At 41.7% G+C, this 19,350-nt stretch overlaps 1 protein-coding gene across 1 annotated transcript in view; it reads right to left on the bottom strand.

The window, feature by feature from the left end:
• The window catches only part of Nckap1l (NCK associated protein 1 like), a 50,474-nt gene that overhangs the window by 10,942 nt on the left and 20,182 nt on the right, over positions 1-19,350 (bottom strand). Inside the window, exons 18-26 of the mRNA XM_074083554.1 lie at positions 19,059-19,178; positions 9,702-9,847; positions 9,220-9,351; positions 6,537-6,755; positions 4,493-4,623; positions 1,486-1,583; positions 1,273-1,366; positions 1,037-1,119; positions 685-765 (exon numbers count right to left, since the gene is read on the bottom strand). Of these exons, the coding sequence (XP_073939655.1) occupies positions 685-765; positions 1,037-1,119; positions 1,273-1,366; positions 1,486-1,583; positions 4,493-4,623; positions 6,537-6,755; positions 9,220-9,351; positions 9,702-9,847; positions 19,059-19,178 (1,104 nt within the window). The remainder of the gene's footprint in view (positions 1-684; positions 766-1,036; positions 1,120-1,272; positions 1,367-1,485; positions 1,584-4,492; positions 4,624-6,536; positions 6,756-9,219; positions 9,352-9,701; positions 9,848-19,058; positions 19,179-19,350) is intronic.

Raw genomic sequence — 19,350 nt, 5'->3', positions numbered from 1 at the left:
TCCCTATACTACAGTCAAGGGGCCCAAGGCAAGTGACACAGACATAGGGAATCAGAAAGTTTAAGAAAAAAAGAATTTGAAAAGGCTGAGAACATAACTCAAATGGTAGACTATCTACCTAACAACGTCCTGAGTTCAAACCTCAGTACAGTACCATCAAAAGGAAAGACAGAAAGAAAAGAACTGAAGGAAGGAAGGATGGGAGGGAGAGAGAGAGAAAAAGAAAGAGGGAGGGAAGGAAGGAAAGAGGGAGGGAGGTAGGGAGAGAGGGAGGAAGGGAGGGAGGAAGGAAGCTCTGATGGCAGGCAGGCAGGGTGGGTGGGAATGGAAGGAACAAATCTCACAAAGAATATCCAAGCTCCTGATTAAAGAGGGGACCTGTTTGCAAATAGCTTGGGATCTAATTTGCATGTTGCTCGTTTTAGGTGAAAGCTTACAGATTCTACCTGAGATGTCATACCTTATCCTCCAGGAACCCCACAGGAGTCCCACTTCTCTCCATATTCCCCATGGCTCCTCAGCTCTGCCCTCTCTAAGGATGTCTGTCTGACCACTTTTCCTACTCAAATCCTGGCTTATTCTGCAGTTTCTCAGAGCCTCTCTCCCTTACAAGATCCTAGTAACATACTTTTTCCACAGCAAAAAGCCCCCTAACTGGATCCCACTTTGCACTCCACTCCCTACCTTGATGTCTGTGTCTGGAGTGACAAACTCCTTCAGGCACTCAATGGGGCCCATGAGAAATGGGCAGTGGGAGGAGAAAACCTAGAGGAAGAGAAGATGAGTTCACAGTACGGCACCTCCAAAAACAGGTGGAAACAAACAGAAAGGGGGCCTGACTTAGAGAAGAAGCTAGCCAGCTTTCCAAGCTACCCATCTCCTTATACTTCCAGGTTTCCTAAGTTCATCTCCCCACAGGACCTCTGCTAAATTCAACTGCTTCTCCTCTATGCTCACCTACCCCTCCCACAACTTCTCATACAAACCCTACCCACAAAAGTGTCTGGGGTTCTCTGATAGCCTCCCTCCCACTCACCTCCCGAAGTCCCTCTTGGGCCATGGCCCTAAAACTGAGGATCACTCCAATGATGGTCATACGCTTCAGGACATTTTCAGCTCCTGAGGAGAAAGAGGGTTGTTAGAAAGGGGACTTGGGATAACAGTGATAATTGTGCTTCTTCAGACGCAGTCTAACTCCCAGATCCCTGAAAATACCTGTCATTCATAAGGCTATTCCCACAGTTCTTTCTTACTGCAAAGAAGAATATTTACCAGTCAGCTGGGGCAGCAGAGATGCCATCAAGTCTGGCTTGCTAAAGTTGGATCTGATCTGAACAAGTATATCCATGTTTTCCACCACCAGCTTCTGCAGCCCAGGAACACAGAGATACCAAGCAGGAAAAGAAGAGACCAATGTTCCATCTTCCCCCCAGTCTCTACCACCTACCCCTCTTCCTATTTCCCTGGGGCCTGTTTCCACAGTACCTTCAGCTCCACAATCTGAGAGGTCACATGCCACATTAGGTTTTCACTCAGGAACTTCATGCCATAGGGACCTAGGAGTTCAGCCAAGGCCCGCATCTCTGGAATAGAGTTTCAGAGATCCCAAGTAGGACTCAGAGACACTGGAACACTGGTACAACAGCTACAGGGTCATTTGAATTTTTAAAATTTTGCCAAGTAAGAGAAGGAAGTAAGATGTCAAGCAGCAAAAAAATGGCCTGCAATCCTACATTCAGGTAACAGGTCTGACCTTCCATGGAACAATTTACACTCTTCCCACTGGTGCTCACACATGACTTATCATAAATGGTGATTACTCACTTCTTATAAGAATCTGTTCTTCCCAGACTCTTTACATGATTCCTGAGTTCTACTCTTGCTGTACTAGCTGTACTCAATTTATTAGATATAAGGCCCCACAAAAGTCACCAAACCTCTCTGAGGCTGCTTACTTCTCTATACAATGAAGAAATCATGTCTTCCATGAATTCCTCATAGAATTGATGTGAGAATAAGAAATTGCACTATAAAAGCCTTTAGAAAGCTAATTTGAACAAAGTACATTATATGCATGTTGTAAATATCACAATGAAACTCCCTTGTACAATTAATTTATGCTAATAAAATAATTAAGTTTAGAAAGCTGTAGAGATTCATATGAATAAGGGATTATTACTGTGATTACTATTAACAGCCCTCTGAGGTATGGGGGACATGCGTTTCATTCTGGTTTTACAAACAAGGAGGATTAGGTGCTTGGCCAAGTTCCTTAATCACATCAGGGACATGTCCAGAAACCCAGTGCAATGCCTCCCTGCCCTCTTACTGTGCCCCAACAGAGATAACTCTTTTCTTATCTAAAACCTGGCTTTTTCTGCATCCTCCCTCTACTTCCCTTATTTAATGCCTCGTTGTCCCAGTTTTCCTCATCTTGAGCTGCCTTTTCTTTTTTCATAATCAACACACATCCCTAGAGTCTCAGTTCTTTTTTGCTCTAAATTCTTTATTCCTCTAAATCTGGTGTTCTCTAATGCCTTATCCCTCCCCACCCAGTCTGTTCTTGCCCTTTGTGAATTAAATAAAACCTACCTAGGGGAATCCCATGTTGGAAACACTAGTGACAAATTCAGATAGGAAGAATCTCTGGTTATGATCTCTGGCTATGAGCCATCCCAGCAGGGGAAACCATAAAAGACCAGAAGTAACAACAAAAGACTAGTAGAAGAAAGGCAAGTTCAATGTCATTAATCAGAGTTCAGAGCAAAAAGAAACTCTAGTCTTTGAAGGAAGAGTCAGTTGATCTCTACCTTTACCAACAGAGGAAGCAGACTTGGTCTCAGGAGCTGACATAGAGCCTGGTCCAGAGTAGCTACTAGACATTTTTAAAGTCTTTTAAAAATTTTTAAATTCTTCTATTTGTAATAGAAGAATTGAGCTGAGAATTATAAAAGGATTATTTTATAACTGATCAACTTAGACAGTGCCAATATGGCAGCCAGAGGTAAAGAGCGCAGAATTGCCTTCTCAGCTGCTGATGAAGAGAAGACATACTGGTCCACCAGTTGGATCTGCAGAACCTCCTTACTTCAGTCATCTCTACCCCCAGCTAGTCACCCTAGGGCATCCTTCTCTTTTTATCTATCTATTTTTGTAGTAGCATCACCCCATCACCATGGAAACCTAGGAAAATTGGGGTGGGGGTGGTAGAAGGGAGAGTGTGCACTACCTCCCGCTGCTTGTCAGTTTTTAGCAAGACCTAAAGAAGATTTTAGAGGCTGCCTATAGTTTGTGGGTAGAGTTGATAAGAAGGGATATCCAAAACCTCCCACAGGTAGAGTAGTGTAGCTTACTGCTGGAGTCCAGATGACAGTAAGAAGGCAGAACTAGGAAACAGAACTGTGCACTCTGGCTTTCTTATCCCCAAAGAAAGAGGAGAATGGAGAGGGCAGGGTCACTGGAACACCTGCTTGTCCCATATCCCATGCATAATCCACAAATTATGTGGAGGTGAGAAGAAAAGGAAATAGGATTGTTCATGAATTAGTCACTTAAAAAGGATATATATGCATTCAAGCCCTCTTTAAAAAGGTAACAGCTTCCTAACTCACTGAGTACATACCCCTTAGCATCCTCCTTTTCACCCTCTCCCGGCCACCCCACCCCCAACACACACACACTACACAAAAGTACTGCTATATACTGGGAAGCAACTCTGAACTCTCCTGGAGTTTCACTGCTTTGAGTTGAAATTCCAGTCCTATCATTTACAAAAGCATGACCTTAGCAACCTCTTAACTTCTTTGAATCTCAGTGTCTTCATCTGAAAAATGGGGTGAACAAGAGCATCTACCTCCTCGAGGCTGTTGTAAGGATTGAGTACTATGTGTAAACACTTAGAACTTAGCCCACAATAAACATTATTCATCATCACATTGTCATTACTGTTAGACATCAGCAGTCCAAACACTGGCCAAGATCTAAAAGTTATCATGAAGTAAGAGGATATCATGACATCAAACCCCTGTTTAATCATTACAAATGTAAGAATGCCCTCCTTGCAATTCATCCTTTACCCCATCACTGTGTGTGCTGCTCCTTTATTCTTTTCTTTTTTTTTGACAGTATTGGGCTTTGAACTCAGGACCTCACACTTGCTAGGCAGGCACTCTACCACCACTTGAGCCACTCCACCAGCCTGTTCTTTTATTCTTGACAGAAAAGGATAATGACCCTTTATCATCCTTTAAAAAATAAATCCCTTCAGTGACTTGAGTGCCCCCACCAAACTCTTCAACTCCCTTCTTTTCCCTTTCTACTTTTAACCCACAGGGTTGAAACCCCAATCCTCAATTCAAGGCCATGTTTACACTCTCTTGTTATTTGTCCCACAAGTTTAGCAGAGTCTAGCAGAGATGTGGGGTCTTAGGCCAAGGTACAGTTTAGGGGAAAGTTTCAGCTTCTTAGTAAGGGGACCAGGCCCTGGGCTCACCAGAGATGTCTGAGAATTCCTCTGCACTGAAGTTCTGCTCCCCCTCTCTGGGAAGGCTGATGAAGGCCTGCATGGCTGGGGAAAGGATGATTGTCCCACTGCTCGCCTGTCTGAGGAGACTTTCTAGGTACCTAAAGGGTTAGCCAAGAAAGCACAGGTCAGTGTCCAATCCCGTCTCCCTGCCAACAGTCCTCACCATCACCACTGGGATCTGGGTGAGAAACTTCACTAAAGGCTAAAATGAGAAGAAACTCAAAGAAGGCAGTACAACAATCTAATTAACACCCCACACTCTTGGATCAAAAACAGTTGCAATAACATAATTCCACTTGGTCTCTAATCTGCAGGGAATTTCATTATGCTGTCAAATGGAATGGCATGTACTCCCCTTCCTCAACCCCTGCTGTTTTCCAGCAGTTGCATTCTCCTTCACCCCTACCCTCTGTCAAGTAAGACAAGCTCAACCTGGCACTCAAAAAAAACCCTACTGATTGGGCTTCTCTGATATATACCTAGTCTCAACCTCTCCAATGAAAATTCCGGACTAAGGATCTAGGATCCTGGAAGCCAGTCTCAAGTCAAGTCAAACCTACTGGGCAGAGAGAGGGAAGCCCCATGGATACTGGTCATCCAGACCCCAAATATTCCCTCCTGATCTCTTGGCAAGTTAGAGATGCTGGGCTCCAACCAGTGTCAGCAGAGGACAGTTTAACCAACCCTTGCCACTCACCCAGGCACTGCCTCTTGGTCTGTACTTAACAACATCACGAACCAACCACCAGTGAGCCAAACCCAGTTGCCAAACGTATTTTTTTTTCCTTTTAATTTCAATCAGTCATCAAATTTTTGAAACAGAAAATTTACATTAAAAAAAAATTTAGGGAGGCAGCATTCAGGTGGTGCTAAGTGGTGGCTGTCCTCTTTAGAGGGACATTCCTTCCCCAACCCCTAAAAGTCCTCACGTAGCTCATGACATCCATTTACCTTACCTGCCTAAGCCCTTTTGGCATTTGTACTTGCAAACATTGTTTCCCCTTACTCAGGGGGTTCGCCTTTGCAGCATCTCATGCTAAACTGATATTAGATTAAGAACGCCACCCAGTGGCTTAGAGAGGTAGAAATGTGACTCTTCTGCATTAGGAAATGGTGCTGATTCCACCTTCTCCAGTTTGGGAAGTGGGTTCCCTTCCCTACTAAGAACAATCTAGCAGACTTGACATGCTCATGTCTGGGGATGAGGAGATTGTGTTCCAGAAAGATTGTTGTAGATAGCATGGTTCTCATAGGGAGAAGACAGGCAAAAAAAAAAGAAGAAGAGACTGTCAGAACAAGGTTTGGTTTGGGTTTTTTGTAATAAGTTCTTGCTATGTCAACCACACTGGCCTTGAAGTCTTATCCTGCTGCCTCGTCTTCACCAGTGCTAGGATTACAAACTTTGACCAACACAACCGGCAATGAGATTATTTTAAATCGAAACAATGAGAATCCAGAAAAGGAAGTTAAAGACTGGAGATTAAAAGGAGAAAGATCAAGTAGCTAGAGGGTGGGTAAACCGTGTTATACTGAAGGTTAGAAAGAAATCTGGTGGGAGGAGGAGATCTGGGTTTGTCCCAGCTTATTGCTCTGATCCTCAGCAGAAGCAAGCCTCCATTTGGAGGCTAAATGCTTGGGTCCTGAGGTCTTACTGTGTAAAGAAGAAGTATGAACAAAGAGGTGAGGCGGTTTAAGGAAAAATATAGAAGTAGCTTGTAAATAGTTCCAACTAAGCTTACAAATGGCAGGTACGAAACCAAAAAAGTTATTTGTGTCTGCTTATATTGCTTCCTTTTTTGTAGTCTTGGTACCTATACAGAGTGACAGTAGGGGCCAAGGAGAGGCATAATTCTTATATAAAACAGGAATCAGAGACATTTTTATATTTTTTGTCTTCTCTTTTTAGTCAGTTACTTTTTTTAAAAGTTGTACATTTTAACATAAATTATGATGCGCCATTAGAAAAAAATAACCAGAAGTGAGGGAGTAGGGAAGGACAAGTAACACTAACCAGTTTGTGTAGAGAGTGGTAATGGTCTGCTCCCCACACGAGTCCAGTGGTTGTGTCTGCTGCAGGAGGGCATTGCGCACGACTCTGGAAGCATCTGCACCCAAAAACTGCGCCAGTGACTGAATAAGACTGATGTATGCTTTGACTCCCGCCAACAGCTCAGAAGGCCTTTGGATCTCCTGGGTTGTGGCATTGTAACCAGCCAGCCACACGATAGCTCTACGTGGTCAAAACCACAAACATAATTATAATGACAAATACAGTAATTGTTGAGTGTGTCCTTGTTTCAGGTGCTGTGTTATGATTTGACATGTATTGTTTCACTGAAACCTCATAGCAACCCAATAAGGTAGGGACCATTATTATTCCCATTTTATGGATAACAAAGAGACAGAGATAGTAAAACCTATTCTGAAGACCACCCCTAGCAAGTAGCAGAGAATCCATTTGATTCCTAGCCATTATACTCTTCTTCCTCCTTTGCAGAAATTAGGTCAGTTGGTAAAAGATCTGAACTCCCAAACGCCACCTCAGGGCTCACATCACCTGTGTTGTCAGTGCCACTATTTATCTTTTCTCCTCGGAAGGCATTAGTTCCCACTGCTGTCAGGAATGGAAAACCATGCTTAGAAATCCTTGGAAGTGCAGCACAGTCCCCAGTGGCTACTGATGCTAGGGCTGGGTAGAGCACACGTGGCTAGCATGAAGCCATAGCCCACTTTACAGAACTGTATTTCTCCACAGGCCCACCAGGAACACCCCTCCCCACTGGAACCCTAACTCCTTCCAAAATACCTTCCCCAGTTGCCTGAGATTTCACAATTCCAGTCAGGCTTTTTTCCTTGTAAAAAGGTAAACAGTTGGAGAAGAGGAACATCACACTTCAAACCTTTGTCAGTCATTTGCGCCTCAATGTAAGAGTTCCTCAGATTCTTCCTAAGCCACAAGATGTTGGGGAGTGTGTTTGGTGTTTGTGGCAAAAATGTTTATAGTGAAGGTGGGGAAAAGAAAGAAAGGGAAAAGACTCTCCAGTACCACCTGAAGAAAAATAATACAAAAGGAACAGACTGAGGGCAAGTCTAATCTATTTTCACTGAGGCCAAGCCTCTGCACCAACCTTGGGGTTTTGGGAGCAATGATACATAATAAGAATCAGAGAGATTTAGAGAAAATTAGACTATCACACCGGTTCTGCTTCAAGGTCTGGAAATTAGCATCAGCTGTTGAAGATGTGCACATAAGCAATTATCCCACTGTTATCTCTGACATTGTGTATGCAAATGACACTTCTTCCTATATAGCTAATGTGTATGGAATGAAAACTAATTTTACCTTACCCAAGCAAACCCCTAATTGAAAAATAAATCTGCATCTCCCACAATCAAAACACAGACTCATAACTGGTCTTCCTGCTTCTGTCCTTGCTCCTGCTAACACAGCCAGAGTGAAATACAGAGGTAAATCTTATTATAGCTCTACTGGAAACCAGCCAAGGCTCCCCATCTCAGATAAAAGCCAAAATCCTTACAGTGACACATAAGCACCTACATGATCTGCCGCCCCTCTGCCCTTGCTAACCTCACGTCCCACACAGGCATCTCACCCAGGCACATTCTGCTGCAGCCACACTGGCCTCCTCCACACATCTTGAACATTCCAGCATGTTCCTACCTCAGAGCCTTGGTGCATGCCAATTCCTCTGCCTAGAATGCTTGCTCCCCTGAGAGTCACACATCTGGCCTTTTAGTTTTTTCAGAGGTTTACTCAAATTTCATTTCCTCAAGGCAGCTACCTTATCTAAAACTGCAACACTCCTTCATCACACACACACACACACACACACACACACACACACACACACACACACACACACACACGTCCTATCTCCCTTCCCAGCTTTATCTTTCTACTTAGTGTTTATCGCTATCTAATCTACCAGGGATTCTGCTTCTTATTTGGTCTATCTCCTCCACTTAAAGGTTAGCAGGATTTTTACATTTTGTATACTGCTGTGTCAATAGCTTCTAGAACACTCCTGACACATAGTAGGTGTTCAATATATGCTTGATGAATGAATGTACTACATATCCCAAAACAAAACATTGAAGACTGAGGGATCATTTATAGCAGTTCTTCCTTATTCCCCTAATTGCTGACTATAGTGCCCAATTTCAACTTAAGGAATGTTCCTCCTACTTTAGGGAACAATGGAATGAAGAGCAAAGCACAGGAAAGGGAATTTATTTTACTAACACCTGTTATATGTCAGGAGTTTGCACTTGTGTTTAATTGCCTACCAATTCTCAATTACAGGTAATTCACCATGCTCTAGAAGGTAAATATCATTATCTTTACTGTCCGGGGAAGGAACCTGGCTCACCTAAGTCAGATAATCTGCTCCAGTGTCATAGCTAATGGCCAGGATATTGACACAGCTCTGCTGACTGCAAAGGCTCTGCTCATTCTACTAAACCAGAAGGATTCGACTCTAGCTATTCATTAGAACACCTGCAAAGGTGTGAGGCTTTTGGTTTGCTTTTCATAGAGGTACTTGGTACCTATGCCAGACTGACTGTGTCAAAATCTCCAGCAGGTGGCAAGATAGTCAGGATGAATCTGACAGAGTCCAACGTTGAGGGCTGCCACTCAACACTGTGTAAATATGGACAAGAAAGAGCGGTACCTGTTGAGCCTGGCCTCCAGGTGGCTGCTAAGATACTCAGAAGGGAAGATAGTATGTTCAAACACAGAGAGACTGTACACATGATTCATTGTCAGTGCCAATTCTGTCAAGTTGAGGTGTAGCTTGTCCATGCTGGAAAGTAAAATGAGCCTTGATTATGGGTCTGGTACTAGTGTCTGGCAAGGAAGTATCAGGACCATGGACCCTCAGGTAGGACCATGGACCCTCAGGTAGGCCCATGGGCCTTTCATCCTCTAGAGCTGTTCAGCCCAAAACAGTACACATTGTGCTGACTACAAGCACAAAGTCAAAAATTCACACTTACATGCTTTTCCATAGTCTTCATTTCCCATCACCACTTCCCCTTTTTGGTTTTTCGGGGTTTTTTGTCTTGTTTTGTTTTTCCTGAATCACATTCCCTCTTCCCTTTCTCCCTTCTTTAATGCAGTCCCCCCTGGGCCCTCTGGAGCCCAGGCCCTTACTTGGTGACAATGCTGCGGTTCTTTCGGTGACTCTCAGCTCCTGGCTTGTCCCTCTCAGGCTCCCCTTTCCTGGGAGCCTGCCTCTGCTTCATGGACTTCTTGTTCTTGGCCTTGCTGATGGTGGTGGCACAGTGCTTAGGTAGAAGCTTTAGAAATAAACACAGTTGAAGGGAGAAATGAGAATTGCTGCTATCAGTTATAAGAAAAGCTCTCTGTTATGGTCTGCTCTTTTGTCTTTCTGCCTTTCTTTCTCTCTCTCCTTTCATGCTTCTCGTTCTTTAATGGGGACCTTCATGGAATGTGCTCATCTCAGTTTTCATAAATACCTGCCCATGTACTGCCCTCAAAGTCCCAAGATAGCAGTGTTGTTCAGGGACCAGGGCATGGCTCCCCCATCTACATCCTGAGAGAGCCTTTCCTAATGGAAAAATGCAAACAAAAAGAAAAGATTGAAAAGCTCTACTCACTGTCCTTTGTAGGGTCTTCCAACATGGGAAAACAGGTTTGGGGGAGGAGGTGTTTGTGGAATTGTTTGCTTGTTTTTAAAACAGGGTCTTGAGAATTCCAAGATGGCGGCTAGAGGTAGGAAGCAGAAAGCGACCCTCCTATAGTGAAATCTTGGAGAGACGCTGGAGACACTTTGCAGGCATAATCACCGAGAAAAGGCATAACTTTGACCACTCCACATCTCCAGCCGGCGCAGAGAATCTCCACTTCACGTTAAACGGAGAACCGAGGAGGCCCCCGGGGCGCCAGTGGCCGGCGCCCATACGGCTTGGGAAGACGCGGACCAGGTGAGCTTCGCGGTACCGCGGTTCCCCCACAGACAAGCCTGGGCCAGAGCAGCATAGCCCCCTGGACAGACTGACCTCCACCCGGGAAAAAAAGAGAAACTGAGTACTAAGCAATAAGAACAGTTAAGACACGCTGGAAAGAGGGTGGGGCGCCCTGAGCGCTGAAGATTGGGGAAGGGAAGCCTTCCCGGGACTGTAAATAAACGAGCCGGCGGGCGGAGAGGCTCTGGCGGGAGCGGGGCGTGCGCCCAGCAACCAGGAGCAGGGAAGCTTGTGAGAGGAGGGAAGACCCACTTCCCACGTGAACTGTAAATAAACACGCAGGCCTGACAACGCGGGGCAGTGGCACCTTTCCCAGTGCTTGGAAAGGGGAAAGGCTGTAGCAGAGGCCGCCGCACAGGAGAACTCTGAGCAAACAAAGCCTGTGGGACCAGGTGAGCGCTAGCTCACCCCAGAGATCTGCATAAATAACGCCGCCAGCTACAGGCTGAGAGCAGCAGGCAGGCAAGCCACAGTTGCAGATACCACCCTCAGAACTGCCTCCAGACGCTTTTTTTTTTTTTCTGTTTCTCCCTACCTTTGATGAGAGAACAACCGAATTACACCTGCAAGCCGAAAAACTTACTGAAACTGTATTGCATTTGAACTGGGGACACTTGGTGGGGCTTTTTTTTTTTTTTCTTCTGTGTGTGTGTGAGTGTAGTTTTGTTCTACTTTATGCATCCCCTTTGATGAGACAACTACAGAACAACATCTGAGGCACCAACTCCAGGACTGGAAATTGAGACGGACATCCAAATTATTAAGACTGAAATTGCATTGCATATAAACTTGGAAGTTTTTTGGTTTTTTTTTTTAATTTTCTATTTTCCATTTTATTTTAATTCATTTTTATAAATAGATATTACTTTCATATACTTATTTTTTATTTTTTTATTTTTGATTTTCAATCCTCTCTCTGTCTCTCTATTGTCTGTTCAGCTTACTGTCGATTAGTACACTAACACTCCCTGTTTATACCTTTGAAACTCTCTTGTCTGATACCTTGTTCTGCTTTCTCCCTCTTGTCTGTATATTTGTTTTCCCCTTTTCTTTAACTTCTTGCTTTCCATCTCAGCTCACTCTTCCATTCTCAATATTACCATTGTTATTATTACAAGCTAGAAAATACTTAATTGCACACAGTACAGGGACAGTAACAACACCAAGGACAATGACAGGAAGACAGAAAAAACAAGGAAACCAGTTTCCCCACAGCAAAAAATTAGTACAGGAACTAGAGGGGAATGAAGAGAACAGAAACTCAGAGCCAGACTCCAACAAAATGAAGATAAACTATGCCAAAGGACCCAATGAAGCCCACAAGAATAATTTAAAAGAAGACATACTACAAGTACTCAATGAGAATTTTATAGAGATGATACTGGATAGAGTCAACCAAAATGTACAGGAGACACTCAAGAAATTCCAAGACAATAAAAATAGACAATTTGAAAAAGCAAAAGAAGAAATAAAGGAAACCATAGAAGCACTGTATAAACACCAAAGTGAAAGAGAGAACACAATGAATAAATGGATAAATGAACTCAGGACAAAAATAGACAACAATAAAGAAGAAAACAGCCAGGATATGGAAAACCTCAGAAAAAAGAACGAAACAGAACTGCAAAACAAAACGGAAGGCCAATCCAGCAGAATAGAACAAACAGAAGACAGAATCTCAGAACTTGAAGATGAAATGGTAATTAAAGGAAAAACTGAAGAACTATTAATTAAACAACTCAAGACCTGTGAAAAGAAAATGCAAGAACTCACTGACTCCATCAAAAGACCAAACTTGAGAATCATGGGCATCGAAGAAGGAGAAGAGGTGCAAGCGAAGGGAATGCGTAATATATTCAACAAAATAATAACGGAAAATTTCCCAAATCTAGAGAAAGATATTCCCATACAAATGCAAGAGGCCTCCAGGACACCAAACAGACCAGATCAAAATAGAACTACTCCACGACATATCATCATTAAAACAACAAGTTCAGAAACTAAGGAAAGAATATTGAAGGCTGCAAGAGAGAAAAAACAAGTAACATACAAAGGTAAACCCATCAAAATCACAGCAGACTTCTCAACAGAAACATTAAAAGCAAGAAGAGCGTGGGGTGAGATCTTCCGGGCACTGAATGAAAATAACTTCAACCCCAGGATACTCTACCCAGCAAAGCTATCATTCAAAATAGATGGAGCAATAAAAGTCTTCCATGATAAGCAGAAACTAAAACAATATGTGACCACAAAGCCACCATTACAAAAGATTCTGCAAGGGATCCTGCACACAGAAAGTGACACCCAACTTAACCATGAAAAGGCAGGCAGCACCAAACCACAGGATAAGAAAAAGCAAGACAGTAGAGAGTAACATCAAGTTAGGTACACACAATCAAACCTTCAAACAACTAAGATAACTAAATGGCAGGAATCACCACATACCTATCAGTACTAACACTTAATGTTAATGGACTTAATTCACCCATCAAAAGACACCGTTTGACAAAATGGATTAAAAAAGAAGATCCAACAATTTGTTGCTTACAGGAGACTCATCTCACCGACAGAAATAAGCATATGCTTAGGATGAAAGGCTGGAAGAAGATTTACCAAGCCAATGGCCCCCAAAAACAAGCAGGAGTAGCAATACTTATCTCTGACAAAGTAGACTTCAAACCTACATTGATCAAACGAGATAAAGAAGGACATTCCATACTAATAAAAGGGGAAATAGACCAAAAGGAAATAATAATCATCAATCTGTACGCACCCAATATCAACGCACCCAATTTCATCAAACATACCCTGAAAGACCTAAAAGCATATATAAACGCCAACACAGTGGTTGTGGGAGACTTTAACACTCCATTATCATCAATAGATAGGTCATCCAAACAAAAACTCAATAAAGAAATCCAAGATCTAAAATATGCAATAGATCAAGTGGACCTAGTAGATGTCTACAGAACATTTCATCCAACCTCTACACAATATACATTCTTCTCAGCAGCCCATGGAACCTTCTCCAAAATAGATCATATCCTAGGGCACAAAGCAAGCCTCAGCAAATATAAGAAAATAGAAATAATACCATGCATACTATCTGACCACAATGCAGTAAAAGTAGAACTCAACAACAAAAGTAAAGACAAAAAACATGCAAACAGCTGGAAACTAAATAACTCATTACTTAATGAAGAATGGATCATCGATGCAATAAAAGAGGAAATTAAAAAGTTCCTAGAAGTCAATGAAAATGAAAACACAACCTACCGGAACCTATGGGACACAGCTAAGGCAGTCTTGAGAGGAAAGTTTATAGCCATGAGTGCATATATTAAAAAGATTGAAAGATCCCAAATCAATGACCTAATGATACATCTCAAACTCCTAGAAAAACAAGAACAAGCAAATCCCAAAACAAATAGAAGGAGAGAAATAATAAAAATAAGAGCTGAAATCAACGAAATAGAAACCAAAAAAACCATACAAAGAATTAATGAAACAAAAAGTTGGTTCTTTGAAAAAATAAACAAGATCGATAGACCCCTGGCAAACCTGACTAAAATGAGGAGAGAAAAAACCCAAATTAGTAGAATTAGGAATGCAAAAGGGGAGATAACAACAAACACCATGGAAGTCCAGGAAATCATCAGAGACTACTTTGAGAACCTATATTCAAATAAATTTGAAAATCTTAAAGAAATGGACAGATTTCTAGATACATATGATCATCCAAAACTGAACCAAGAGGAAATTAATCACCTGAATAGACCTATAACACAAAATGAAATTGAAGCAGCAATCAAGAGTCTCCCCAAAAAGAAAAGTCCAGGACCTGATGGATTCTCTGCTGAATTCTATCAGACCTTTAAAGAAGAACTGATACCAACCCTCCTTAAACTGTTCCATGAAATAGAAAGGGAAGGAAAACTGCCAAACACATTTTATGAAGCCAGTATTACACTTATCCCAAAACCAGGCAAAGACACCTCCAAAAAGGAGAACTATAGGCCAATCTCCTTAATGAACATTGACGCAAAAATCCTCAACAAAATAATGGCAAACCGAATTCAACAACACATCAAAAAGATTATTCACCACGACCAAGTAGGCTTCATCCCAGGGATGCAGGGGTGGTTCAACATACGAAAATCAATAAACGTAATAAACCACATTAACAGAAGCAAAGACAAAAACCACTTGATCATCTCAATTGATGCAGAAAAAGCCTTTGATAAGATCAACATCATTTCATGATAAAAGCTCTAAGAAAACTAGGAATAGAAGGAAAGTTCCTCAACATTATAAAAGCTATATATGACAAACCTACAGCCAGCATTATACTTAACGGAGAAAAATTAAAACCATTCCCTCTAAAATCAGGAACCAGACAAGGATGCCCACTATCTCCACTCCTATTCAACATAGTACTGGAATTCCTAGCCAGAGCAATTAGGCAAGAAGAAGGAATAAAAGGAATACAAATAGGTAAAGAAACTGTCAAAATATCCCTATTTGCAGACGACATGATCCTATACCTTAAAGACCCAAAACTCTACTCAGAAGCTTCTAGACATCATCAATAGCTATAGCAAGGTAGCAGGATATAAAATCAACATAGAAAAATCATTAGCATTTCTATACACTAACAATGAGCAAAAGGAAAAAGAATGTATGAAAACAATTCCATTTACAATAGCCTCAAAAAAAATCAAATACCTAGGTGTAAACCTAACAAAAGATGTGAAAGACCTCTACAAGGAAAACTATACACTTCTGAAGAAAGAGATTGAGGAAGACTATAGAAAGTGGAGAGATCTCCCATGCTCATGGATTGGTAGAATCAACATAGTAAAAATGTCGATACTCCCCAAAGTAATCTACATGTTTAATGCAATTCCCATCAAAATTCCAATGACATTCATTAAAGACATTGAAAAATCTACTGTGAAATTTATATGGAAACACAAGAGGCCACGAATAGCCAAGGCAATACTCAGTCAAAAGAACAATGCAGGAGGTATCACAATACCTGACTTCAAACTATATTTCAAAGCAATAACAATAAAAACAGCATGGTACTGGCACAAAAACAGACATGAAGACCAGTGGAACAGAATAGAGGATCCAGATATGAAGCCACACAACTATGAGCAACTTATCTTTGACAAAGGAGCTAAAAATATACGATGGAGAAATAGCAGCCTCTTCAACAAAAACTGCTGGGAAAACTGGTTAGCAGTCTGCAAAAAACTGAAACTAGATCCATGTATATCACCCTATACCAAGATTAACTCAAAATGGATCAAGGATCTTAATATCAGACCCCAAACTCTTAAGTTGATACAAGAAAGAGTAGGAAATACTCTGGAGTTAGTAGGTATAGGTAAGAACTTTCTCAATGAAACCCCAGCAGCACAGCAACTAAGAGATAGCATAGATAAATGGGACCTCATAAAACTAAAAAGCTTCTGTTCATCAAAAGAAATGGTCTCTAAACTGAAGAGAACACCCACAGAGTGGGAGAAAATAATTGCCAATTATACATCAGACAAAGGACTGATAACCAGAATATACAGGGAACTTAAAAAACTAAATTCTCCCAAAACTAATGAACCAATAAAGAAATGGGCATGTGAACTAAACAGAACTTTCTCAAAAGAAGAAATTCAAATGGTCAGAAAACACATGAAAAAATGCTCACCATCTCTAGCAATAAAGGAAATGCAAATTAAAACCACACTAAGATTCCACCTCACCCCTGTTAGAATAGCCATCATCAGCAACACCACCAACAACAGGTGTTGGCGAGGATGCGGGGAAAAAGGAACCCTCTTACACTGTTGGTGGGAATGTAGACTAGTACAACCACTCTGGAAAAAAATTTGGAGGCTACTTAAAAAGCTAGACATCGATCTACCATTCGATCCAGCAATACCACTCTTGGGGATATACCCAAAAGACTGTTACTCCAGAGGCACCTGCACATCCATGTTTATTGCGGCACTATTCACAATAGCCAAGTTATGGAAACAGCCAAGATGCCCCAGCACTGATGAATGGATTAAGAAAATGTGGTATCTATACACAATGGAATTTTATGCAGCCATGAAGAAGAACGAAATGTTATCATTCGCTGGTAAATGGATGGAATTGGAGAACATCATTCTGAGTGAGGTTAGCCTGGCCCAAAAGACCAAAAATCGTATGTTCTCCCTCATATGTGGACATTAGATCAAGGGCAAACACAACAAGGGTATTGGACTATGAGCACATGATAAAAGCGAGAGCACACAAGGGAGGGGTGAGGATAGGTAAGACACCTAAAAAACTAGCTAGCATTTGTTGCCCTTAATGCAGAGAAACTAAAGCAGATACCTTAAAAGCAACTGAGGCCAATAGGAAAAGGGGACCAGGTACTAGAGAAAAGGTTAGATCAAAAAGAATTAACCTAGAAGGTAACACACACTCACAGGAAATCAATGTGAGTCAATGCCCTGTATAGCTATCCTTATCTCAACCAGCAAAACCCCTTGTTCCTTCCTATTATTGCTTATACTCTCTCTACAACAAAATTAGAGATAAGGGCAAAATAGTTTCTGCTGGGTATTGGGGGGGGGAGAGGGAGGGGGCGGAGTGGGTGGTAAGGGAGGGGGTGGGGGCAGTGGGGAGAAATGAACCAAGCCTTGTATGCACATATGAATAATAAAAGAAAAATGAAAAAAAAAAAAAAACAGGGTCTTACTACACAGCCCAGTCTGACCTCAAACTTGCGATCCTCCTGCCCCAGCTCATTGAGTGCTGGGAATACAGGCCTGCACAACCACCACAAATAGAAAACAATTATTTCTTACTAGATCAAGCAACCACCTCACTGGCTGCATTCCTTCATATTCTGTCCCCTGGAGACAGTTACATCACAATAGCTCTCCAAAAACTCAGTTCACATTATGGCCAACACTCTCTTCCCGCTTCTTTTTTGAGTGTATTTCTTGCTAGCTAGTTTATGCGTCAATCCTACATCACTTCTCTTCTTCAGTTAGCCATACAGAAAACATAAGATACAACTGGATTTTCAGGTATTGCCTTCAAGGAATCACCTTGAAATGCTCTCCATTGATTCTACTACTGAGCACATGCAGTGTGTCTGGCAAGTCCTCAGTTGGAATTACTTTTAGATCAGTATAAGAGCCACACAAGAAAACTGGGTTTGTTTCTTTATAGTCACACTGTCTTTTTTAAAATCCAAATTCTTGGCTATTCCAAAAAAAATTAAATCCACTTTAATGGACAAAGATGTGTCAACCCTGAGATTATGCAAAAGTATCTGTGATAGATTGTAACTCCATTAGTAATGGCATCATTAATTATTTACTCAAAATGTTAATTCTGGAGGTCCAATACCCATTAGATTTCAAAAGTTCTGGTATGTGTGCAAACCATTATTCACACATCTCTGATACAGCAATGAATAAACTTCTTTACCTGTGTCGCTTGTGTGTAGTAGATATTCATATTGAGTGCTGAATACTCCTATAAGTATACCATTTGCATATGTTTTTTGCATTAATAACTTAAATTTCCCTCAAACATATATTTGTATTCCTTTTTACCTTAACTGGGACATTCCCCAAGGCCAGGGATTATGTGCCTTCCTTCTGGGTCCCCACCCCAAACACCTAGCACAAGAATTTAGTGTTCAGTAAAAACCAACTAATATAAGAGCTAACATTTATTGAGTGCTGTATACCAAATATCTAATACACTCTATTTTGTTTAATCCTTATTATATCTCTATGAAGAAAGTATTTTTATCCTTACTTTCCACATGAGAAAATGAAAAGCTTAAGTAATAACTGTGTATCTGTATGCACACTGTGCATGCACAAACATACACACCCTGGCTCCCTTCCTACCAAAGTTTCTAGAAAGCCTGACTCAAACCCAGGAAGGGTAGCTACTCTGGGAAATCTGTAAGACTCCAGGGCAGCAGAAAACTAGTTCCTCATTTTCAAATTTTCTGGAATTTAGGTTGAGCTAATCATGACCAGGTGCTGTGAGTCAGTCAAGGAATGAGAAAGAAAAGAACAGAAAACAAAGACAAGAAAGCAGTTGTGAGGATCAACACAGAAGAGGTGCCTGGAAATGTCCAGAGAGCTGCTGATTAGAATGCAGATGAATAGAAGGATGTCAAAAAACAGGTGATCTGGGTCCACCATCCTAAGCAAGTGTACATGGGGAAAGAGAAGAAAGTTAACTCATCTCCCAAAATTCTTCAAATGAAGCACAGATTTTATTGGAGTGCAGCTGTTCAAATAAGAGTATTTTTAGGCACCTCTATCTAGTCCTAAGAGAGTAAGAAGTGGGGAACTACACTGAGAGAGGAATCTGCCATAAATTCAAGTACACAAAAGCCATAACCCTACTTGAGAAAAAGTGAAAGATCATGGCCTCTGAGAGAGAAACAAAAGTGGAGGGGTAGAGATGGGAAAATGAACCAGGAAGTGAAGCCCACCTGCTCACTCAAGTTCCGCTGCTCTGCACAGATCTCCAGTACACAGTTGCTGGTCTGCTTGGCCAGCTCTTCCAGGAAAGAGTTGCAGTGATGAAGACCATGATTCTTCAGGTGGGGGTACTAGAGGAGAGGACCAAGGGAGAAACTGTCAGCACCATGATGGCTACTTCTTTCTCCTAGCACTGCTCTCATTCCCTTGCCTGAGCTCCCCTCTCTCACAGAAGAAGAAACTGAGGCCCAAAAAGAGAACACATTGCACATCAAACTTAGATATTTAGGGACTCAAATCATA

The sequence above is a fragment of the Castor canadensis genome, chromosome 8, assembly GCF_047511655.1.
Source record: "Castor canadensis chromosome 8, mCasCan1.hap1v2, whole genome shotgun sequence".
Classification (NCBI taxonomy): Eukaryota; Metazoa; Chordata; class Mammalia; order Rodentia; family Castoridae; genus Castor; species Castor canadensis.
The sequence above is the reverse complement of the archived record's forward strand: the minus strand, read 5'-3'. Positions and strand labels throughout refer to the sequence as shown.